Here is a 25,839-nt window from a genome sequence, read left to right as displayed (position 1 = left end):
ACTGGGGACTCTAGGTCTTAATTCATTTCTTCTACATCTTTGTAGAAGGACCTCAAACATAACAGTTATTCTCTAACGACTCTGAAGGCATGCAATGGTCAGGTAACCCTGGAGTGAAAGAAGACATGGAACTCTGTCACTGCCATGAGTGACAATGGACACAAGTCACTTTCCTCTGGGCCCGTTCCCTTATCTGCAAGATGAGTTAGATGGACTCTGCAGTAGTTTTCGAGTCTTCTCCCAGCTATGACATGCTTCAGTTGAGTTACTGAAAGTACTTAGTTTTTCCTTAACACTTAGAAGTAAGATTTTAAAATGTTTTATATGCCCAAATGTAGTCCATTCTCACATATTGGGTTATCTTCAGTCCCAGTGAGAAATTGAAAAAAATGTTCAAACAACTTGTATGTGTCTACTTTAATTAATGTAAATGAAATAGCAAGATGTCTACTTATGCTGTTTATTATTATTTTACTAGAACCTCAGTTTTCCAGTGAATATCTTTTTCTTGTCCATCTTGGGGTGGTTAAGATACAGCCATTTTGTATTCTGCATATGATTCTCATACTGGAAAACTTATTCCGAGCCATAACTATTTAATTCCTTAATAGTGGGACGGTTAAAAATTTGACCTGCATTTATAATATTCACGATATCTACAGTATTCTTACTATACTAAATTGTGTATGGGATCTTTAAAAAGTTTCTTTTAAGAGACAACCAGTACTTCAAAATTGTAAATTCATATCTTTGCTAGTAATTATGAAATTTTGCTTCTTTAAAATATCCATTCTATCAACTCGAAGAGTGTCTATAAACATCTAAAGCTAACATTGATTGAAGTTGACTCAGGCTAATGTATCTTTCCCAAATACTATTTTGTCATTCAAAATCAAATAATTGAGAGACCTACCAGTAATAGGAGATGTTTTGTTAGGACTTGAATATAAAGTGAGGGATAATTTTTTGAGGGGAAAAACTTGAGTTTATATTTGGGCATATCCAGCATACATTTCTTTTTAAGCAATCCAGGTTGACTCAAATAATCGTTTATTTTAAGTGTAATTGGCATATTAATCAAGGAATCTGCAGACGTTTGTATTTATCTCCTTATGGTTTTAGATTGCCTTTTTTCCCCCAATTTTCCTATAAGGAACACTTGACATCCCCTTTAGTCTTCGATGTAGTTAAGAGCTAAGCATGCTTCAGGTCTAAGGTCTAAGTTTATTTCCTGATCCCACAGACTAGATCAGAACCCAGCCCCCCAACTCAGGTCCCCTTTTATGATTGTAAATTCCCCGTAAGAAAAGTCAGGGTCTCATTGTTTTATCTCCAGAACCAAGGCAGGTTCCTATCACCCGTTATACGCAGTAGCTTTGTGTTAAATGAATGAACGAAGATTAAAAACTGATGATAGCCTTTTTTGTGCTTTTCTTTTCACCTTTCACTGAGGAAAGCTGATAGAAGCATAAATGATCATAGCATTGAGTTTAGCGTGGTGATTACACATCAAAGTATCATACCAATGTTGAGAGGAGAAATATGGAATATGTAACTAAATGCATACTTATTTTCAGCTACATCTTATTTTTCATTTTTTTTTCCAAAGGTCAAGGTTTATTTATTATTTTTTTAATTTTTGAATGTTATTTTTTTTTATACAGCAGGTTCTTTTTAGTTATCCATTTTATAAACATTAGTGTATATATGTCAATCCCAATCTCCCAATTCATCACACCACCACCACCACCACCCCCCGCCGCTTTCCCCCCTTGGTGTCCATACGTTTGTTCTCTACATCTGTGTCTAAATTTCTGCCGTGCACACCAGTTCATCGGTACCATTTTTCTAGGTTCCACATGTATGCGTTAATATACAATATTTGTTTTTCTCTTTCTGACTTACTTCACTCTGTATGACAGTCCCTAGATTCATCCACGTCTCTACAAATGACCCAATTTTGTTCCTTTTTATGGCTGAGTAATATTCCATTGTATATATGTACCACATCTTCTTTATCCATTCATCTGTCGATGGGCATTTAGGTTGCTTCCATGACCTAGCTATTGTAAATAGTGCTGCAATGAACATTGGGGTGCATGTGTCTTTTTGAATTATGGTCTTCTCTGGGTATATGCCCAGTAGTGGGATTGCTGGGTCATACGGTAATTCTATTTTTAGATTTTAAGGAACCACCATACTGTTCTCCATAGTGGCTGTATCAATTTACATTCCCACTAACAGTGCAAGAGGTTCCCTTTTCTCCACACCCTCTCCAGCATTTGTCGTTTGTAGATTTTCTGATGATGCCCATTCTAACTGGTGTGAGGTGATACCTCATTGTAGTTTTGATTTGCATTTCTCTAATAATTAGTGATGCTGAGCAGCTTTTCATGTGCTTCTTGGCCATCTGTATGTCTTCTTTGGAGAAATGTCTATTTAGGTCTTCTGCCCATTTTTGGATTGGGTTGTTTGTTTTTTTAATATTGACCTGCATGAGCTGTTTATATATTTTGGAGATTAATCCTTTGTCCATTGATTTATTTGCAAATATTTTCTCCCATTCTGAGGGTTGTCTTTTCGTCTTGTTTGTAGTTTGCTTTGCAAAAGCTTTGAAGTTTCATTAGGTCCCATTTGTTTATTTTTGTTTTTATTTCCATTACTTTAGGAGATGGATCAAAAGAGATCTTGCTATGATTTATGTCAAAGAGTGTTCTTCCTATGTTTTCCTCTAAGAGTTTTATAGTGTCTGGTCTTACATTTAGGTCTCTAATCCATTTTGAGTTTATTTTTGTTTATGGTGTTAGGGAGTGTCCTAATTTCATTCTTTTACATGTAGCTGTCCTGTTTTCCCAGCACCAATTTTTGAAGAGACTGTCTTTTCTCCATTGTATATCCTTGCCTCCTTTCTCATAGATTAGTTGACCATAGTTGCATGGGTTTATCTCTGGGCTGTCTATCCTGTTCCATTGATCTATATTTCTATTTTTGTGCCAGTACCATATTGTCTTGATTACTGTAGCTTTGTAGTATAGTCTGAAGTCAGGGAACCTGATTCCTCTGCCTCCATTTTTTTCCCTCAAGACTGCTTTTGGCTATTCGGGGTCTTTCGTGTCTCCATACAAATTTTAAGATTTTTTTTGTTCTAGTTCTGTAAAAAATGCCATTGGGAATTTGATAGAGATTGCATTGAATCTGTAGATTGCTTTGGGTAGTATAGTCATTTTCACAATATTGATTCTTCCAATCCAAGAACATGGTATATCTCTCCATCTGTTTGTATTATCTTTAATTTCTTTCATCAGTGTCTTATAGTTTTCTGCATACAGGTCTTTTGTCTCCCTAGGTAGGTTTGTTCCTAGGTATTTTATTCTTTTTGTTGCAGTGGTAAATGGGAGTGTTTCCTTGATTTCTCTTTAAGATTTTTCATCATTATTGTATAGGAATGCAAGGGATTTCTGTGCATTAATTTTCTATCCTGCTACTTTACCAAATTCATTGATTAGCTCTATTAGTTTTCTGGTGGCATCTTTAGGATTCTCTATGTATAGTATCATGTCATCTGCAAACAGTGACAGCTTTACTTCTTCTTTTCCAATTTGGATTCCTTTTATTTCTTTTTCTTCTCTGATTGCTGTGGCTAGGACTTCCAAAACTATGTTGAATAATAGTGGCGAGAGTGGACATCCTTGTCTTGTTCCTGATCTTAATGGAAATGCTTTCAGTTTTTCACCAATGAGAATGATGTTTGCTGTGGGTTTGTCGTATATGGCCTTTATTACGTTGAGGTAGGTTCCCTCTATGCCCACTTTCTGGAGAGTTTTTATCATAAATGGGTGTTGAATTTTGTCAAAAGCTTTTTCTGCATCTATTGAGATGATAGTATGGTTTTTCTTCTTCAATTTGTTAGTATGGTGTATCACATTGATTGATTTGCGCATATTGAAGAATCCTTGAATCCCTGGAATAAATCCCACTTGATCATGATGTATGGTCCTTTTAATGTGTTGTTGGATTCTGTTTGCTAGTATTTTGTTGAGGATTTTTGCATCTATATTCATCAGTGGTATTAGTCTGTATTTTTTTTTTTTTGTAGTATCTTTGTCTGGTTTTGGTATCAGGGTGATGGTGGCCCCATAGAATGAGTTTGGGAGTATTCCTTCCTCTGCAGTTTTTTGGAAAAGTTTGAGAAGGATGGGTGTTTGCTCTTCTCTAAATGTTTGGTAGAATTCACCTGTGAAGCCATCTGGTCCTGGACTTTTGTTTGTTGGAAGATTTTTAATCACAGTTTCAATTTCATTACTCGTGATTGGTCTGTTTATATTTTCTATTTCTTCCTGGTTCAGTCTTGGAAGGTTATACCTTTCTAAGAATTTGGCCATTTCTTCCAGGTTGTCCATTTTATTAGCATAGAATCGCTTGTAGTAGTCTCTTAGGATGCTTTGTATTTGTGCAGTGTCTGTTGTAACTTCTCCTTTTTCATTTCTAATTTTATTGATTTGAGTCCTCTCCCTCTTTTTCTTGGTGAGTCTGGCTAATGGTTTATCATTTTTGTTTATCTTCTCAAAGAACCAGCTTTTAGTTTTATTGATCTTTGCTATTGTTTTCTTTGTTTCTATTTCATTTATTTCTGCTCTGATCTTTATGATTTCTTTCCTTCTGCTAACTTTGGGTTTTGTTTGTTCTTCTTTCTCTAGTTCCTTTAGGTGTAAGGTTAGATTGTTTATTTGAGATTTTTCTTGTTTCTTGAGGTAGGCTTGTATTGCTATAAACTTCCCTCTTAGAACTGCTTTTGCTGCATCCCATAGGTTTTGGATCATCGTATTTTCATTGTCATTTGTCTCTAGGTATTTTTTGATTTCCTCTTTGATTCAGTGATCTCTCGGTAATTTAGTAACATATTGTTTATCCTCCATGTGTTTGTGGTTTTTACGTTTTTTTCCTTGTAATTGATTTCTAATCTCATAGCGTTGTGGTCAGAAAATATGCTTGATATAATTTCAATTTTCTTAAATTTACTGAGGCTTGATTTGTGACCCAAGATGTGATCTATCCTGGAGAATGTTCCGTGCGCACTTGAGAAGAAAGTGTAATCTGCTGTTTTTGTATGGAATGTCCTATAAATATCAATTAAATACGTGTGGTCTATTGTGTCATTTAAAGCTTGTGTTTCCTTATTAAATTTCTGTTTGGATAATGTCCATTGGTGTAATTGGGGTGTTAAAGTCCCCCACTATTACTGTGTTACTGTCGATTTCCTCTTTTATAGCTGTTAGCATTTGCCTTATGTATTGAGGTGCTCCTATGTTGGGTGCATATATATTTATAATTGTTATATCTTCTTCCTGGATTGATCCCTTGGTCATTATGTAGTGTCCTTCCTTGTCTCTCATAACATCCTTTATTTTAAAGTCTATTTTATCTGATATGAGTATTGCTACTCCAGCTTTCTTTTGATTTCCATTTGCATGGAAAATCTTTTTCCATCCTCTCACTTTCAGTCTGTATGTGTCCCTAGGTCTGAAATGGGTCACTTGTAGATAGCATGTATATGGGTCTTGTTTTTGTATCCATTCAGCGAGCCTGTGTCTTTTGGTTGGAGCATTTAATCCATTCGCATTTAAGGTAATTATCAATATGTATGTTCCTATTACCATTTCCTTAATTGTTTTGGGTTTGTTTTTGTAGGTCCTTTTCTTCTGTTGTGTTTCCCACTTAGAGAAGTTCCTTTAGCATTTGTTGTAGAGCTGGTTTGGTGGTGCTGAATTCTCTTCGCTTTTGCTTGTCTGTAAAGCTTTTGATTTCTCCATCGAATCTGAATGAGATCGTTGCCGGGTAGAGTGATATTGGTTGTAGGTTCTTCTCTTTCATCACTTAAAATATGTCATGCCACTCCCTTCTGGCTTGTAGAGTTTCTGCTGAGAAATCAGCTATTAACCTTATGGGAGTTCCCTTGTATGTTATTTGTCGTTTTTCCCTTGCTGCTTTCAGTAATTTTTCTTTGTCTTTAATTTTTGCCAATTTGATTACTATGTGTCTCGGCGTGTTTCTCCTTGGGTTTATCCTGTATGAAACTTTCTGCACTTCCTGGACTTTGCTGGCTATTTCTTTTCCCATGTTAGGGAAGTTTTCGACTATAATCTCTTCAAATATTTTCTCTGGTCCTTTCTCTCTCTCTTCTCCTTCTGGGACCCCTGTAATGCGAATGTTGTGTTTCATGTTGTCCCAGAGGTCTCTTAGACTGTCTTCATTTCTTTTCATTCTTTTTTCTTTATTCCGTTCCACAGCAGTGAATTCCACCATTCTGTCTTCCAGGTCACTTATCCATTCTTCTGCCTCAGTTATTCTGCTATTGATTCCTTCTAGTGTATTTTTCATTTCAGTTATTGTATTGTTCATCTCTGTTTGTTTGTTCTTTAATTCTTCTAGGTCTTTGTTAAATATTTCTTGCATCTTCTCGATCTTTGCCTCCATTCTTTTTCCGAGGTCCTGGATCATCTTCACTATCATTATTCTGAATTCTTTTTCTGGAAAGTTGCCTTTCTCCACTTCATTTAGTTGTTTTTCTGGAGTTTTATCTTGTTCCTTCATCTGGTACATAGCCCTCTGCCTTTCCATCTTGTCTATCTTTCTGTGAATGTGGTTTTTGTTCCACAGGCTGCAGGATTGTAGTTCTTCTTGCTTCTGCTGTCTGCCCTCTGGTGGATGAGACTGTCTAAGAGGCTTGTGCAGGTTTCCTGATGGGAGGGACTGGTGGTGGGTAGAGCTGGGTGTTGCTCTGGTGGGCAGAGCTCAGTAAAACTTTAATCCACTTGTCTGCTGATGGGTGGGGCTGGGTTCCCTCCCTGTTGGTTGTTTGGTCTGAGAGGACCCAACACTGGAGCCTACCCGGGCTCTTTGGTGGGGCTAATGGTGGAGTCTGGGAGGGCTCACGCCAATAAGTATTTCCCAGAACTTCTGCTGCCAGTGTCTTTGTCCTCTCAGTGAGACACAGCCACCCCCCGCCTCTGCAGGATACCCTCCAACACTAGCAGATAGGTCTAGTTCAGTCTCCTATGGGGTCACTGCTCCTTCCTCTGGGTCCCGATGCACACACTACTTTGTGTGTGCCCTCCAAGAATGGAGTCTCTGTTTCCCTCAGTCCTGTCAAAGTCCTGCAGTCAAATCCCGCTAGCCTTCAAATTCTGATTCTCTAGGAATTCCTCCTCCATTTGCCGGACCCCCAGGTTGGGAAGCCTGATGTGTGGCTCAGAACCTTCACTCCAGTGGGTGGACTTCTGTGGTATAAGTGTTCTCCACTTTGTGAGTCACCCACCCAGCAGTTATGGGATTTGATTTTATTGTGATTGTGCCCCTCTACCATCTCATTGTGGCTTCTCCTTTGTCTTTGGATGTGTGGTATCTTTTATGGTGAGTTCCTGTGTCTTCCTGTTGATGATTGTTCAGCAGTTAGTTGTGATTCTGGTGCTCTCTCAAGAAGGAGTGAGAACACGTCCTTCTACTCCGCCATCTTGAACCTGGTCTTCAAAGTATTTCTTTTTCATAAAAAAAACTTGTATTGTCTTATTTTTCATTTTTGTTTAATTTGCTCTCCTGAGATCCACATTGACTGTGCTCTCTTGGCTATATTATCCATTGACTCTGCTTTACTGATTTTTAGAGGACATGGGTATCAGTAGTTCTTTTCTCTACCCTCTCATTAAATTCTAATACTGAACCCCTCTGTTGACTGTTTCTGGAGACACTGAATGCTCTTGTTGAGCAGCTTTCTTTTTCTTTGCAGCAGTGCTGACCATGTAAAACTCCTGTACATTAGATTTGGCCATTTAGCAGTGTAGTATTTGATATTAGGGTAGGGTATGGATGACCTTGGACCAGACATGTCTGTAACCAGTAGTCTGAATCTAATTACTTCAGCTAGTGTTCTTGTGAACGTCAGCTGTCTCACTTACTAGATTTCCTGCTATTACTATTTCTTGGAGATATCTTTTTTTCTGATGTCAGGAATAACTCTACCTTTCCCAGGTACTTGGAAGTTAGTAATGAATAGTATGTTAGACCAAGCATGAGGTGACTTATTCTTAATACCATTTGTCATTGTAGGAAAATCGCTGAATTTCTGATTTTAGTGTGTCCCATTTGCAAAATGATAGTGGTAATATTCTAGATATTTAACCTCCACCAACCCACATGCTAGTTGCTATGGGGATAAGGAGATAAATAAAACATGAATCTTGCCCTTGTGTACAAAGATTACAGGCTCTAAGGTCAGGTAGGCCTGGATCTGTACCCTGGCTTCCCCACTTACTAGATGAGTGAACTTTAACAAGTTCTGTGATTGGAAGTGATTTGGAAGAAGCACTGTGATGGAAAGAGATTCTTTACCTGCTAAATCAGAGATTCTGTATCTTTGTTTCTGTCTCTGCACTATTCACATACATGGAATCCTTCCATCATCCGTCCATCTATTCAGTCATCCATGCACAGTTGTTATCTGTGTGCCAGGCACTGGAGATACAGCACAGAACAAGACAAGCATGGTCTTTGTTCTCATGGAGCTTAGAGTCTACTGGGGGACATTAAAGAACAAATAAATTAATGAGATAATTACACATTGAGATCTGTTCAGTATGCAGATCTGGCTTTGTCCCTCCCTATGTAAAAAGTTTCAGTGACTTTATATCACTTCAGAATGAAGTCTGAGACCCTTTTACATGACGCATGAGACTCTGGGGTCTGACCTTTGCCTCCCTCTCTCAGTTCATCTCTCTTCTCTCTCTGCTTCCATTTTATTGTCAGGAACACTGAACTGCTTGTGGTTCCCTCCCTGTACTTCTCTTACTTGCCTCTGTACCCCTGCAGATGCTGCCCTTCTACTGAAATGTTCTTCTTATTTACTTGCTTTAACTGGTTTTAACTGCTTTAAAAGCAGCTAATGTATCACTTCCTCCAAAGAGCATTCCCTGATACTCTACCCCTCCCCCCCAAGCTTTTACCTCTTAGAACAGTGCTTGGCACATGGTTGTTATGCCACACACTTATGTCAAACAAATGAGCTACCAATGTGTTAGCAGTCCATTGTCTTATTAGACTTACCAAGAGTCTAGGGCAGTGTCAGTGGAGATGGAGAAAAGAGGCTAGTTTTGAGTAGCAGATTAGATGTGGGAAGAGAGATTTTGAGCTAGGGAAACTCTATAACTGCTGGTCATGCCATTAACTGAGACTGAGATTCCAAGTGGGGAAGCAGGTGAGGAGCCATGATTTAACTGTCTATTACCTATCCAGAAAAAATAGGTAATAGACAGTTAAAACTATGGATACAGAGCTTGGGATTGATTACAACAGAGAACCATAGGTTTGGAATTATAATCATGTTTGAGACTATTGGAGTAGATTTTTACCCAAGAAAAATGAGTAATAGGCATTTTGGAATGGTTTCATCGAAGAGGTGGCATTTGAACTAATGTGTTTGAGAAAGTATGGAAGGGCATAGTGAGTAGGGGGAATTATCTTGTTTCCTTCAATTATTGGGAATCTTCTAATTTCCTTAATTAATATATTTTCCTTTTCATGATTTCATATGTGATTTATGTGTTCCTTATCATAAAAACAGTTGGGATATTAATTCTGAAGATTATAGAAAATGGATACCTGTTTTAATGTTATTTTTATCTTCTGGGCCAAATTCCAGATAAAGAGTTTTCATCTTGCTGATTGTTTTCTTCCTTATCATCATTTTGCTCTTTATGTCCTCATGTCATTGAACCAAGAACTGAATAATTGTTGTGATTTGTTGATTTAGAAAGCTCAGCTCTAGAAATGTTCTGTCTGGCTTCAGTGATTCTTATGATCAGCTTGGTCATTGTGTCCGTGTAACTGGAAATTCCTATCATGTTCCTCCTCAATTTACTATTTATGAGGCTCAGCAAGGCCCTCAACTAAATCCAGAATGTTGTTAGTCTTTAATGGCTTCCTCAGGTTCATGTGGGAGGGGTGGACAAGGGGGTATTTTAATGTCTCTGGCAGCACTGTTTCATTTTGTTGTTTTTCATTACTTGAATGTCATAATTTTTTATATTAATCTTTGTAATACAAAGTCTAAGTCCAGGTACCAAATCAATATTCCTTTACTCGTTGTTCTCCCAATTAGGCCTAATATATGACAGTAAGTAAGTATCTGAGGGGAAAACAAATCTTATCACTTACTTAAATGTATTTTGGTTTGAACAGCTTTGCTCAGGCCTAGAGCCTTAGTACTTTAGCATGAGACTATCAGGTAAGTTGTATTATCATCTACCAGACTGACTAGGCATATTGACCATCACCTCAATTTCTGCAGAAATCAATATTTTTTTCTGTAGCAATAGCTCTTGACTTTTCTCCACCTAGCACAGCGTAAAGATACAACAGTACTGTGGCACACTACATGGTGATTCTTCCCTGGGATTTGGGAGCTTATCAGAATCTCCAGGGGTACTTATAATTTGAAAAAGTCCCCCAGGTGTGATTCTGATTTGCTTCCTTCTCCTCCTTCTCCTCTAAGAATCACTGTTTCATCCAGAAGCTTCAGCATAAAGAGGCACATTTATTGGCAAATTGTGCTTGCATAGTTGAGCTCCCCAATCTCCATGCACCCATCCTTCCCTCTTGAGTGGTCCTCAGTAGTTCTAATACCATAATTTCTGAAACCAATGTCTGCCTGTCACCAAAGGTGTAACTACCACCAAAGCAGCCCCATTAGTGTTTGGAAGCCTACAGGCAAGGAGCTCTCCACAAGCTTGAGGGCAAGGTTTAGTTGTGTGGTTTATTTAAATGGGAGCCCTTTGCAAAGACTTAGACTGGAGTCCAAGATTTGTACTAACATCACTCCCTCTCTCAACTTGATTCCAACATTTTATGGTGAAAATTTTCAACTCTACGCCAATGTTGAAAGAATTTCAAGATGATCACCTATATATCCACCACCTAGATTCTGCAGTTAACATTTTAATATGCTTGCTTAATCATATGTCTACCCAAATATTCATCCCTCTGTTCATCTATTCACCTTTTTTAGGCATTTCACAGTAAATTCCAGATATCAGTACAATTCCCCCTAAACACTTCAGTATGCATATCATTAACTAGAGTTTAATATTTGTTTGCAGCTTTTTCTTCTGATGTAATATTTACATATGATAAAGTGCAAAAATCTTTTTTTTTTAATATTTATTTATTTATTTAGGCTGTGCTGGGTCTTGGTTGTGGCACGCAGGATCTTCATTGCTGCATGCGGGCTCTTTAGTTGTGGCATGCAGGTAGGGTCTAGTTCTCTGACCAGAGATTGAACCTGGACCCCCTGCATTGGGAGTGTCTTAGCCACTGGATCACCAAGGAAGTCCCTAAAGTGCCCAAATCTTAAGTGCTCATTACCTGAGTGCTGACAGATGATAAATCTGTATAACCCAAATCCCTATCAAGATATAGAAGATTTTTACACCCTCTTTTTTCTGCCCAGATTATTCCCTCTTGACTTTGTATAGTCTCTGAGTTAAAGGTAAGAAAAAGGCTTGTCAGTGTTTCCAGGACAAATAGGGATCAGTGCTTCATGATGGATCCGCAGATTTCTCTTTTCCCTCACCAAAGTACCTTGTGTTTTAAATTATATATGAATGTCTTAAACAAGAGACTGAGAGAATTCCCTGGTGGTCCAGTGGTTAGGGCTCGGTACTTTCACTGCCAGGGCCCGGGTTCAATCCCTGGTCAGGAAACTAAGATCCCACAAGCCTCACGGCACAGCCCCAAAATTTTTTTTTTAAATTTAAAAAAATAAATAAATAAATAAAACAGGAGACTGAATGAGTAACTTGCCTTTCAGTTTTTAAATACTTATTTTGGAAAATAGGTATAAATACCTTATTTCTATGTAGTTAAGTATTTTATAAAGTGAGAGCTCTAGTTTAATGAAATGTGAGGAGATATGCATAGAAACATAAGTGGGGAAGAGAAAGGAAGTGGAATGGAGGTGAGATGGGGAAGAAAATCACGTAAATATTAATGTAATATAACATATGCATTAATATGTAGTTAATTGATTAAAATATGTATATCTAACATCACGAGATATCATAGTCTATCCTGATGACAGTGGCATGCCATTTATTTAAGAATATCAGCATATCATAATCTGCCTTTAGGAAATACACATTAAATTCCTCTCACAATTGGCCTTGGGTATTTGTCATTTTACTGTTAATGCCTTTATGCCTAGTAAATAGCTCTTACTTGGCTTATTTTTAGAGTGATGTAACATATTTTAATTCATACCAGTATATTTAAAATATGACATAAGTTTGAAATTATTTGCTTGCGTTTTATGAGGAGTAACACATAAGTGTATTTCTAATAAAATAATTCTAGTCCCAAAAGGAAAGCTGTGACAAAAGTAAATTGTGCTATTTCCATAATAAAAAGATATAGAAAACATGCAGGCATTTGCATATAGTTCCTGAAATATTGCATACTGGCTTTGTCAGTGCTGGTAAGTCCATTTCAAGGATGTTTCCCTTAGTCCATTAGTTTGGATAATGAGCCCTATAAAGTACATTTATAACTTGTGGCACTGTAAGGAGATGGATTCTAATTTTCATCCTTTTATCTAGACACATTGAAAGAAGGTCAATGGAGGGTTCTATATGATTCATTTTCCCAACACATATCAGATGACAGAGACCTGATAATGTCCATGCATAAGTGTTTTCCTTATTTGGAAACAGCACTTGAAAGAAATCTTTATATGATCATCCTTTGGAGTAAAGTGGAAACAGATATTAAAAGAAGCTCCGTCCCGTTTTTTTGGTTTAAAACATTATCACACGTGTGACAAGATAGCTATTCTTCAACAAAAGAGAAAGTGACACTTAACAGAAAAATAAAAAGCCTTTAGTGACTTTTATAGGCTGTGAATGATATAACAAGATATTTAATCAACTTTTCCTCCCTCTCTTCTTAGATCTGTTAAGGAAAAAAAACAAAAGCCTGTTTCCTAAACAAAGAAAAAGCTTCTATGTTCCTAAACATTAGAAAAGCTTATAGAATAATACTTGTCCTAGCTTTATTCTTATTATTAAGCATTCAAAATAAATAAGTTCTAGTCTATACTTATTTTATAGTTTAAAAGACTTCAAAATAGCAACAAGAATGTATATTCTGCAGTTTAGTGAAGTTTTGTGTCAAAAATGTGAAATTGTAGGCAATTTTAAAATCTTGTCTTCTAAGACATTAGTTTTAGATTCAAGATTGGTAGCTGATTATGTTCATTTTCTCAATTATGTAATCATTAATGAGAACTATTTTGCTGTGCTTATCTTCTTTGTAGATGTAAAGCAATCATAGATCAGTTTGGTCAGAGAATAATCTCTAAGCATTTCCTTGTGGAAGACAGTTACTTTTCTGAGAACACATGCTCGCATGTGCAATACAGGTAAGGCACCCCTCCAACCACTCTGCTAGGGAAGGTGAAACTTAGGGAAATTCATCTGTGTGATTACATTGACACTTCTGTATGACTCTGTTCTTCAAGTAAGATGCAAATGTATACCAAACCAAAGATATATTCAGTGTGTTACCACTGTTCTCTTATAAGGTCTGGTTTTGTGGAGGAGCCTAGCCTAATGTTGACTCCTTTGCATCAGCTGGGGTCTGTCTCCAGGTCACACATCCTCCTTTCATGAGCCAAGAAAAGATTAAAGCAGAACTTGACTTGGTTTGGGGAGGTGACACTTTTATCATAACAGTTCTTTGAAACATGCCTTCTGGTGGTTGTATAGCTATATAAATGAAATTTATCCATGGAATCTGAGTCACTTATTAACTGTTTTCTGCATTACAGGCAGATCTCCAGGGCAGTCTTGATTACGGATAGGTCTGTACTAAAAACAGATTCAGATCAACAGGTAATTCCAGTCCTGTACTTTTTAATAACATGTTACTAACTTAATCTACATGGTAATATGTGTAAATTAATATCGGTGAAATAAAATATATTAACCAATATGTACTAATACATTTAATGCATTTTAAAAATACATAATGGCAATTATGTAATAATCTTGGTTTCTTAAAGATTTCCTTTCAGTGGAACAAATAATTGCGTCTTATGTAACAGATTTATTCTAGGAATATTGAAATCATTGTAGTTTTTTTTACAGCTATTTCTATGAAACTGAAAGTATATTACTATGAGAAGAAAAGCATTTAGAAGCATTTAAAAATCTTGGAGGAAAAGGCTTTATGGTAACCAATCCTACAGCAGTGGTGGTAAGCTCACCATTAGGGGCCCGGTGTGAATGAATGTCAGCACACGTTTTCAGTTCTGACATTTCCTCATCACCATGGTTCATTTCGGTACCCCCTTCCTCCTCATAACCCCTGATTCGATAGAAATGTCTTTATACCTGTGGTTTTTCCTCAGTTTGAACACTTAAATTCCAGAAGTATGCCCCCTTCTCCTTCTGACCATAGTTTACAGGACTGATAAAATCAGCTTACTCAGTAAGTGTGACTGTCAGACCTATCCTATATGCTACTGCTAAAACTAGGTTCCGAAATTTCCTTAAGTTGGAAGCTTTGTATTATATAAAGCAAGTATGTTAATTTTACGAGTGAGTGCAAATTGTTTCATTTAATCATTCAGCAGACAATGAGTGCCTTCGACATGCCAGCCAGTGTGCTGGGTTCTGAGGAGATAGTGCTAACCATGATAGCATCTGTGCCCTCATAGCTTGCAGTCTAGAGGATACAGATACAGACAGATAAATAGCAACGACAGTACAGTGTGACAGGTGTGAGCGAGAAGTGGTAAAACCATAGCACTCATCACACTGTCCTGTAGTTGCCAGTTTACTTGTCTGTAGCTCCCAGTAAACCATAAGCTTTGTGAATGGGTCGAAGAGTGACAAAGGCAGAAAAGTGAAGAGAGCAAACAGATGCTTCTGAAGAAGCTAAGCTGGGAAGAGTAAGAGGGAAGAAGTGATTCCTGCAGAGGGATGTGGAAGCGAAGAGGGCATTTCTTTAAAGTATTAGAGCAGCGGTCCCCAACACTTGGCACCAGGGACCAGTTTCGTGGAAGACAGTTTTTCCACAGACCGGGGTGGGGGGGATGGTTTCGGGATGGTTCAAGCGTATTATGTCTATTGTGTGCTTTATTTCTATTATTATTACATTGTAATATATAATGAAATAATTGTACAACTCACCATAATGCAGAATCAGTGGGAGCCCTGAGCTTGTTTTCACTTGTGACTCACTGATAGGGTTTTGATATGAGTCTGCAAGCAACTGATTTATTATGGTCTCTGTGCAGTCAAACCTCTCTGCTAATGATAATTAGCTCCCCAGGACTAGCATCACCGCCTCAGCTCCACCTCAGATCATCAGGCATTAGATTCTCATAAGGAGCACGCAACCTAGATCCCTCGCATGCACAGTTCACAATAGGGTTCGCGCTCTTATGAGAATCTAATGCCACCACTGATTTGATAGGAGGCAGAGCTCAGGTGGTAACGCGAGCAATGGGGAACGGCTGTAAATACAGATGAAGCTTCACTCGCTTGCCTGCCGCTCACCTCCTGCTGTGTGGCCCAGTTCCTAACAGGCCACAGGCACCGGTACCCATCCATGGCCCGGGGGTTGGGGCCCCCTGTATTAAAGTATATTTCAACTGATGGGGAAGGGGCCAGTAGAGAGGGAGAGGTTGAAGATTCCCAGGAGAAAAGGAGGATAATTGATGCAGCAAGGTCCAGATAAAGGCTGGAGAGGATGGGATTCAGAGAACAGGTAAAAAACATTGCCCTTAGATGGGATGTGAGACACTTTGAAATAAGAGGGTGAATGCAGGAGAATTTGTAGGTTTGGGAGTTCCCATCTGATGGGTTTTATTTACTTTTTAAATTACAAGGTGAGGTTATCTCCTGAGAATGGGGGTGTGAGTGTGGGGATGGGTCAAAGCTCATGGAAAGGTGTAAAATAATCACCGTGGAGAGTGACCTTTCTCGTGGTCAGATGGCTGGGCAGTGTTGAGGGGTCCAACTGAGTCTGTAGGTCATGGGTTTACAGTGGCATTAATCTGCTCTGATCCTTCCAGCTTTTTCATTCTCTTACCCCCACCCAGCCTACTCATTGACCTATTAAAAGAGACCTACAATTCCTTGTTCCCTCTGTTTCTTCCGGGATTACCAGCTCCCTTCTGCCCTCTTCCTTTTCCGTGTCCTAGACCACATGGTGGATCTTCTGAACTGCTCTTTCTCCAACACCTTCAATTCCCGTGTAGCCATGTTCTTCCTCTGCACCCACAGAGGAAAGTCCCATCCCTGGATGAAGCTGGGATCTACACCTGGATCACTAAGGGCTGATTGGGAAAACAGTACAACCAGACAGACTGGTGCCACCACAGTGGTGGGTGCACCAACCTCATCCAACAGGACCCTCAGTACCCATCACCGTTTAGCTCCTCACTGGCTCAGACAGTGCCCTCTCCCCTCAGAGCCTAGTCCAACTTTTCACTATTTTACCCACCTTTAGCCCTCTCACTCTCCCCCATCATTTTGCTGAGAAAAGTAAGGACACCTACTAAGCACAGTGCCCTTTGACCTCCTGCCCGACCACCCACCACTTATGTACACCAGCACAGAGACTAATGAGAGGGCTCCCCTCCTTGTCCAAGGCCAAGCCCTTTCACCAGCACCCTTGACACACACATGCACCCACACCACCCTGTATGCCTGCTCTCTCTCCTACATTTTCAGCCTCTCCCCACTATTGGCACCTTCCCCTCAACCTATACACATGTATTAGCATTTTCTGTTCCAAAAATTAAAATAATAAGACAAACAGAAAAATGCTCCCTTGAGTCTGCCCCCATCTGTAGCTAGTATCCAATCTCTCCCCTGTCAACATTTTTGAGATGGTATCTCTACTTGCTGCCTCCAGCTCCTTACCTCTCATTCATTTCTAGACCAACCTGGCTTTTACCCTCACATTCCTACCATAGTTTCTCTTGGTAAGTTTATTAATAACTTTGTACTAGTCAAGACCACAGGGCGTTTTTTGGGTTTTGTTTACTAGGTCTTTTCTGGTATATTTGACAGTGTTGATTATTCCCTTTCTCTTGAAACTCTCTACTCCTTTGGCTTCCATGACACTGTGTTCTCCTGGTTTTCCTCATAACTCTCTGGCTATTCCCTCTCTGCCTCCTCTGTGGGCTCTATCCTCCTCTTAAATATTGGGCCTCCTCGGGGTTCTCAGCTCAGCCCACCATATCTGTTATTCTTTGCACACTTGCTGCTTGACTCCATGTACTCTCATGGTTCCAACTCTGCATAAAAGTTGGTGACAGCCTTCCACTTGTATATCTCCCAGGACTTTTGGCCTACAGGCCAAATTTCCTACTGGACATCTGTCCCAAGGACTCCTCAAACTGAACATACTCAGAGCTGAACTCACCGTCTTCCCTCTCCAAACTACTCATCCATCGCTTCCTACTTCCATGAAAGCACTTACATCCTTCCAACAACAACTTCTTCCTCCTATCTCTGACATCTCATGAGCCTCCAGGTCCTTGTAACTGTACATCCTAGAAGTTGCTCCATTCTGCTTTTCCTCTTGATCCTTATTCTCACTGCTCCAGTTTTGGAACTCATCACCTCTTCCTTCTAACTGGTCACCCTGCTTCTCATCTTGTCTCCTATAAATCTATCCTCCACACAGCCATCAGAGAGATCAATCTAAAATGTATACCTGGCTTGCCTTTTTTTGTTTCCTATATGAGTTTTTTTCCCCTTTTTAAATTTTTGAAGCACAAATAAAATGATGAGACTTAGAGGAAAGAGTAGGTGTCGGTCTAGATAAATTTTATGGAAGTGGTATTAAAGTGTTGAAGGAATTATCTTTTGATGGCTGTTATAATCTCTCTGAGACTTAAGACAGTTACATTCTCAGAGTTCAGACAGAAGGCACTGTGGTAGGGGGTCACTGATTGTATCTCAATTTTTAAAAAAAATATAGATGATAGTTGTAGGAAACAAAAGAAGTACTTACGTGTTGATACAGTCCTTAAGATACCTTTCCAGTTATACACATTTTTTTAGTCATAGTCATTTGATAATTATCATACGACATTAAATCCATGTTTTAGTGGTTCTTCTCTCTTTAATGCTAAAGTACAACACTTTTTATCATAGACAGCAGCAAAAGGAGTTAAGAGGAATATGGAGAACACAATTTTTGAGACATTGTAAAACCCAAAATGTATATACAGGTAATGATAGTAAGATAGTCATGATTATCAAAATAATTTCTATTTTCAGAACTTGTAGGCATTTCCTCGGTAGGCTATCAATGTGACATTGCCAGTCAAAAATCTAAGCATAATGCTCACAGGTAAAAGTACAAATGGGGCTTTACTTTTTGGCAATGTTTCCTATATAAAATGATATAGTTTCCTCAGATTGAAGATTAAATTGAGAATTAATATTGAAGCTTTTGGTTCTGTAGAGAAACACTGACCTGATGGTTATTTAAAGTCTTTTAAATATAAAGCCATATAGCATATGAGTGGTGCCTAGGGCAGCATACTACATATTAATGGAGTCCTTAAATTACTTTGAAGCCATTCATTTTGAAACATTTTGGTATATGTTTAGCTGTACTTTGGTATATTTTGACATATACTTTGCTTATTTCAATTTCTTTGCGATTCGTAACATTTTAAATTTTTAGTGCTCTATAACTGCTATTTTTAGCCAATATGAATAATCAAAAATAATTTAATGTGCTCTGATTTCAAATGGTGAAGTGCATACAACTCAGAAGTAATTAATCATATCCTTTGAAAATATGTAGTAAGTGAAGGATTTAATAAATATTAAAGATATTTGAAATATTTATTGTCTACAAATTAAAGGACTGCAATATATAACATATGTAAATATATCAATAATGCAGAAACTGGACATTAGGACACATGTGCATGCTTTATGTTTCAAACTGTGTTCTAAAATTCAATCCTTCCAGATCAGTGTTTTTCAAACATCAATGAGTGTTTGAAAAAAGACACTCAGTTTGGAAGTTAATTGCACTTCAATGATAGAAGAATGAAAATGAGATCTAACAGCTATGTCTGATATTTTGTTTCTGCTTTTTAGATTTCCATTTTGACAGTGCCAGCAGAAGAACCAGGAGCTTTTGCTGTTCGGGTCATTGAGTTATGTTCCTCAACAATGACATGCATGAAAGGCACATGTAAGCATAACAGAGTCTGGTATTTTGTCTTTTGTGTTTGTTTGGGAAGTAAACGGGGACAGCTGTTGCTACCGTTGTCAGGGTTGTGTTAATAGAGTTTTGCCATATATATATATATTTTTTTTTAATTCACAGTATTTGTTCAAACAGTGTATGTTCATACAGTAAGTCATTTCATACCTTCCCCTTGCCTCTAAACATTTCTATGGCTAAATCTTCACAGGCACCATTGTTAACCTCTCCGGTGAAAGGATTTCTGTGACTTTCCAATTCTTTCTTTCAACATCTTTATTGGAGTATAATTGTTTACAATATTGTGTTCGTTTCTGCTGTATATCAAAGTGAATCAGCTATATGTATACATATATCCCCATATCCCCTCCCTCTTGTGTCCCCTCCCACCCTCCCTATACCACCCCTCTAGGTGGTCACAAAGCACCCAGCTAATCTCCCTGTGCTATGTGGCCGCTTCCCACTAGCTATCTGTTTTACATTTGGTAGTGTATATATGTTAATGCTACTCTCTCACTTTGTCCCAGCTTACCCTTCCCCCTCCCCAAGTCCTGAAGGCCATTCTCTGCGTCTTTATTCCTATCCGGCCTCTAAGTTCATCAGAACCTTTTTTTTTTTAGTTTCCATGTATATGTGTTAGCATATGGTATTTGTTTTTCTCTTTCTGACTTACTTCACTCTGTATGACAGACTCTAGGTCTATCCACCTCACTAAAGAGGATTCAATATCATTTCTTTTTATGGCCGAGTAATATTCCATTGTATATATGTGCCACATTTTCTTTATCCATTCATCTGTCGATGGACACTTAGGTTGCTTCCATGTCCTGGCTATTGTAAATAGTGCTGCAATGAACATTGTGATACATGACTCTTTTTTTGAATTATGGTTTTCTCAGGGTATATGCCCAGTAGTGGGATTGCTGGGTCATATGGTAGTTCTATTTTTAGTTTTTTAAGGAACCTCCATACTGTTCTCCATAGTGGCTGTATCAATTTACATTCCCACTAACAGTGCAAGAGTGTTCCCTTTTCTCCACACCCTCTCCAGCATTTATTGTTTGTAGGTTTTTTGATGATGACCATTCTGACCAGTGTGAGGTGATACCTCATTATAGTTTTGATTTGCATTTCTCTAATGCTTAGTGATGTTGAGCATCCTTTCATGTGTTTGTAGGCAATCCGTGTATCTTGTCTGGAGAAATGTTTATTTAGGTCTTCTGCCCATTTTGTGATTGGGTTGTTTGTTTTTTTGATATTGAGCTGCATGAGCTGCTTGTAAATTTTGGAGATTAATCCTTTGTCAGTTACTTTGTTTGAAAATATTTTCTCCCATTCTGAGGGTTGTCTTTTCATCTTGTTTATGGTTTCCTTTGCTGTGGAAAAGCTTTTAAGTTTCATTAGGTCCCATTTGTTTATTTTTGTTTTTATTTCCATTTCTCTAGGAGGTGGGTCAAAAAGGATCTTGTTGTGATTATGTCATAGAGCGTTCTGCCTATATTTTCCTCTAAAGGTTTTATAGTGTCCATCGCGTTTAATGTGTCATTTAAAGCTTGTGTTTCCTTATTTATTTTCATTTGGATGATCTGTCCATTGGTGAAAATGGGGTGTTAAAGTCCCCTAGTAGTATTGTGTTACTGTTGATTTCCCCTTTTATGCCTGTTAGCATTTGCCTTATGTTTTGAGGTGCTCCTATGTTGGGTGCAGAAATATTTCCAATTGTTATATATTCTTGGATTGATCCCTTGATCATTATGTAGTATCCTCTTTGTCTTTTGTAATAGTCTTTATTTTAAAGTCTATTTTGTCTGATATGAGAATTGCTACTCCAGCTTTCTTGTCATTTCCATTTGCATGGAATATCTTTTCCCATCCCCTCACTTTCAGTCTGTATGTGTCCCTAGGTCTGAAGTGGGTGTCTTGTAGACAGCCTACATACGGGTCTTGTTTTTGTATCCATTCAGCTAGTCTATGTCTTTTGGTTGGAGCATTTAATCCATTTACATTTAAGGTAATTATCAATATGTATGTTCCTATTACCATTTTCTTAATTGTTTTGGGTTTGTTTTTGTAGGTCTTTTCCTTCTCTTGTGTTTCCTGCCTAGAGAAGTTCCTTTAGCATTTGTTGTAGAGCTGGTTTTGGGGTGCTGAATTCTCTTAGCTTTTGCTTGTTTGTAAAGGTTTTGATTTCTCCATTGAATCTGAATGAGATCCTTGCTGGGTAGAGTAATCTTGGTTGTAGGTTTTTCCCTTTCATCACTTTAAATATGTCCTGCCACTCCCTTCTGGCTTGCAAAGTTTCTGATGAAAGATGAGCTGTTAAGCTTATGGGGATTCCCTTGTATGTTATTTGTTGTTTTTCCCTTGCTGCTTTTAATATTTTTTTTTGTATTTAATTTTTGATATTTTGATTATAATGTGTCTTGGCATGTTTCTCCTTGGATTTATCCTGTATGGGACTCTCTGCACTTCCTGGACTTGATTGACTATTTCCTTTCCCATGTTAGGAAAGTTTTCAACTATAATTTCTTCCAGTATTTTCTCAGACACTTTCTTTTTCTCTTCTTCTTCTTCTGGGACCCCTATAATTTGAATGTTGGTGCGTTTAATGTTGTCCCAGAGGTCTCTGAGACTGTCCTCAATTCTTTTCATTCTTTTTTCTTTATTCTGCTCTGTGGTAATTTTTTCCACTAGTTTATCTTCCAGGTCACTTATCAGGTCTTCTGCCTCAGTTATTCTGCTATTGATTCCTTCTAGAGAATTTTTAATTTCATTTATGGTGTTGTTCATCCTTCTTTGTTTGCTCTGTAGTTCTTCTAGGTCCTTGTTAAATGTTCCTTGTATTTTCTCCATTCTTTTTCCAAGATTTTGGATCATGTTTACTAACATTACTCTGAATTCTTTTTCAGGTAGACTGTCTTTTTCCTCTTCATTTGTTTGGTCTGGTGGGTTTTTACGTTGCTCCTTCATCTGCTGTGTATTTCTCTGTCTTCTCATTTTGCTTAACTTACTGTGTTTGGGGTCTCTTTTTTGTAGTCTGCAGGTTTGTAGTTCCCGTTGTTTTTGGTGTCTGCTCCCAGTGGGTAAGGTTGGTTCAGTGGGTTTTGTAGGCTTCCTGGTGGAGGGGACAGGTGCCTGTGTTCTGGTGGATGAGGCTGGATCTTGTCTTTTTTGGGGGGAGGACTGCGTCCGGCGGTGTGTTTTGGGGGTGCCTGTGAACTTATTATGCTTTTAGGCAGCCTCTCTGTTCATGGGTGGGGTTGTGTTCCTGTCTTGCCAGTTGTTTGGCATGAGGTGTCCAGCACTGGAGCTTGCTGGCCATTGGGTGGAGCTGGGTCTTAGCTTTTAGACGGAGATCTCTGGGATAGCTCTCGCCGATTAATATTACATGGAGCCGGGAGGTCTCTGGTGGTCCAGTGTCCTAAATTCGGCTCTCCTACCTCAGAGGCTGAGGCCTGACACCAGGCTGGAGCACCAAGACCCTGTCAGCCACACAGCTCAGAAGAAAAGGGAGAAAAAGAGAAAGAAAAAGAAAATTGGAAAAAAAATAATAAAATAAAAACAAATAATTAAAGTAATAAAAATAAAAATGTACTTAAAAAAAATGAGAGAGCAACAAAACCAATAAACAAATCCACCAATGATAACAAGTGCTAAAAACTATACTAAGATAAGCATAAAATTCAGAAACAAGTCAGTCACAGACAGCAAACCCCAAGTCTACAGTTGCTCCCAAAGTCCACCACCTCAATTTTGGGTTGATTCCTTGTCTATTCAGGTATTCCACAGATGCGGGTACCTCAAGTTGATTGTCGGGATTTAATCTGCTGCTCCTGAGGCTGCAAGGAGAAATATCCCTTTCTCTTCTTTGTTTGCACAACTCCTGGGGTTCAGCTTTGGAGTTAGCCTCTCCTCTGCGTGTAGGTTGCCCTCAGGCTTCTGTTCCCACCCAGACAGGACGGGGTTAAAGCATCGGCTGATTAGGGGCCTCTGGCTCACTCAGGCCGGAGGGAGGGAGGGGTACGGTAGTTATAATTGGAATGCGGGGCGAGCCTTCAGCAGCAGAGGCCAGAGTGACATTGCAACAGCCTGAGGCGTGTGTTCTCCTGGGGAAGTTGTCCCTGGATCATGGGACCCTGGCTGTGGTGGGCTGCACAGGCTCGCGGGGCGGTGCGGCGGTGTGTGGATAGTGACCTGTGCTTGCACACAGGATTCTTGGTGGCTGCAGCAGCAGCGTTAGCATTTCATGCCCGTCTCTGGTGTCCGAGCTGATAGCCGCAGCTCACGCCCGTCTCTGGAGCTCGTTTAAGCGGTGCTCTGCCTTCTGTGGGCAGACAGGGAAGGAATCCCCTCTCCTCGCGCTCCCTGAAACAATGGTCTGTTGCCTCTTAGGCAGGTCCAGAGTTTCTCCTGGACTCCCTCCCGGCTAGCTGTGGCGCACTAGCCCCCTTTAGGCTGTGTTCATGCAGCCAACCCCAGTCCTCTCCCTGAGCCCGAGCCTCAGCTCCCACCCACCACCCGCCGCAGCGGGTGAGCAGACAGGCCTCTCGGGCTGGTGAGTGCTGGTTGGCACCGATCCTCTGTGCGGGAATCTCTCCGCTTTGCCCTCTGCACCCCTGTTGCTGGACTCTCCTCCATGGCTCCGAAGCTTTCCCCCGGCCCACCTGCAGTCTCCGCCCGCGAAGGGGCTCCCTAGTGTGTGGAAAGTTTTCCTCCTTCACAGCTCCCTCCCAGAGGTGCAGGTCCCGTCCCTATTCTTTTGTGTCTGTTTTTTCTTTTTTCTTTTGCCCTACCCAGGTACGTGGGGAGTTTCTTGCCTTTTGGGAGATCTGAGGTCTTCTGCCAGTGTTCAGTAGGTGTTCTGTATGAGTTGTTCCACATGTAGATGTATTTTTGATGTATTTGTGAGGAGGAAGGTGATCTCCACGTCTTACTCCTCCGCCATCTTGTAGGTCCTCCTATTATTCCTTTTAAGTGGACAAACTGAAAGAGCCAGTTCACAGAGGTCTAGTTCCAAGATCCTTTGCAAGGATTCTTTCTTTAATTTTTTTAAGTTTATTGGAAACTTACTTTTACAAAATTTATTTTCTTTACTACTAGTTTTCCTCTTTACTTTTCCTTCGAATTCTTAACCTAGTTACTGAATTTCTACCATGTATAAATCTTCAATGTATTTCTTTTTTATGAGACTAAAGTTAGGGACTAATTAATCTATCTGTTCTTTTATTTGTGTGTATCAAAATTTCTGTCTCACCACTCTCATGTATCATGCCTCCTACAACATATTTCTTAAAGATGTTTCAGTAAATTGAAATCAGCATGTATACATTAGCCATCACTATGCCTAGACCTAAACTGTACTTGTAGGGATTATAAAGGAACAGAGGCTGACATTCCTGATTCGAAGTATTCATAATCTTACTGCACATCTAATGGAACAAGACAATATTAACCGTGTGCTCTGGTAGGCATATCAGGATAGATAAAGATGAATACAACATAGGCCCTGAACTTCGGGAACTCACAATCTAGTGGGACAGATAAGACAAACACAGAAATAGCTGTAAGAGGCAGACTATTAAAATACCACAAGAGAGGTACCAACAAACTAGACACTAGAGAGTCATAGGAGGAAAACATAACAGTATCATTAGCTAGGATGTTTTTAAATTCTATAAACTTATATTAAGTTTTACTGAAACTGTTACATGAATTATGAGAAGCAGAAGACTAATCTGGTTTGGCCTAGTCAAGGAACACTTGACTATGTTTACAAGTGTAGTGCTATTACTTAAAAAAAGTGACAAAAATGTGGTCAAAGAGAAGTGAGAGCTTGATGCCAGCAGGGAGAGGGAAGAAAACTTATCCAATATTGCTGTAATCCTAAATTTCCATTTGAAAAAGTAGCTCAGAGAAGGTTTTTTTCCTTTTATAGTGATACAGGTAAGTCTTTACCATGACAGCTATCCGTATTATTTTTCCCCTATTACTTTAGCCAGTTTTTGTGTGTGTCTTTTTATCTGTGTTAGCATCTTAAGTATAAAATAAAACTGCACATTTTTAGTTTTCTAAATTGCATTTATTTTATGTTTGTGAATATTTTTGTAAATTTATTTTTATTGATTATTTTTCTATGTGAAATATTTCGTATTCCCAGTCTAATAATACATATTCACTGTTGACAATTTGGAAGATGTAAAAAAAGAAAAGTAAAATTACTATAATCTTTCTACCTAGAAATGATAAATACTTGATTATGTTTGTCTTTTTTTTGTTTGTGTATGCATGTATATTTTCATAAAAATGCAATACTAATTTATACACTGTTTTATAATCTGCTTTTTAAAAAGACTTAATAATACAACAAAAATCTTTTTGCATGTCTATGATATAATTTTCAGTGATTGTGGATATGCCATTTTTATTTAATCCCATGATGGATTGTTTTGAAAAATTTTACTTGATAGTCCTGTAACAAACAGCCATCTTTATAAGTAAATATTTGTGAGCATCCATTATTTTTTGTAAGATTTTTTTTAGTGGAATTAT

General features: G+C 38.6%; 1 protein-coding gene across 1 annotated transcript in view; it reads left to right on the top strand.

Annotated features, from left to right (window-relative positions):
* Positions 1-25,839, top strand: part of CHM (CHM Rab escort protein) — a 177,047-nt gene that overhangs the window by 115,455 nt on the left and 35,753 nt on the right. Inside the window, exons 10-12 of the mRNA XM_061178456.1 lie at positions 13,358-13,462; positions 13,871-13,934; positions 19,182-19,278. Coding sequence (XP_061034439.1) covers positions 13,358-13,462; positions 13,871-13,934; positions 19,182-19,278 — 266 coding nt within the window. The remainder of the gene's footprint in view (positions 1-13,357; positions 13,463-13,870; positions 13,935-19,181; positions 19,279-25,839) is intronic.

The sequence above is a fragment of the Eubalaena glacialis genome, chromosome X (assembly GCF_028564815.1).
Source record: "Eubalaena glacialis isolate mEubGla1 chromosome X, mEubGla1.1.hap2.+ XY, whole genome shotgun sequence".
In the NCBI taxonomy this organism is placed as follows: domain Eukaryota; kingdom Metazoa; phylum Chordata; class Mammalia; order Artiodactyla; family Balaenidae; genus Eubalaena; species Eubalaena glacialis.
This window is presented reverse-complemented; position numbering and strand designations above follow the sequence as displayed.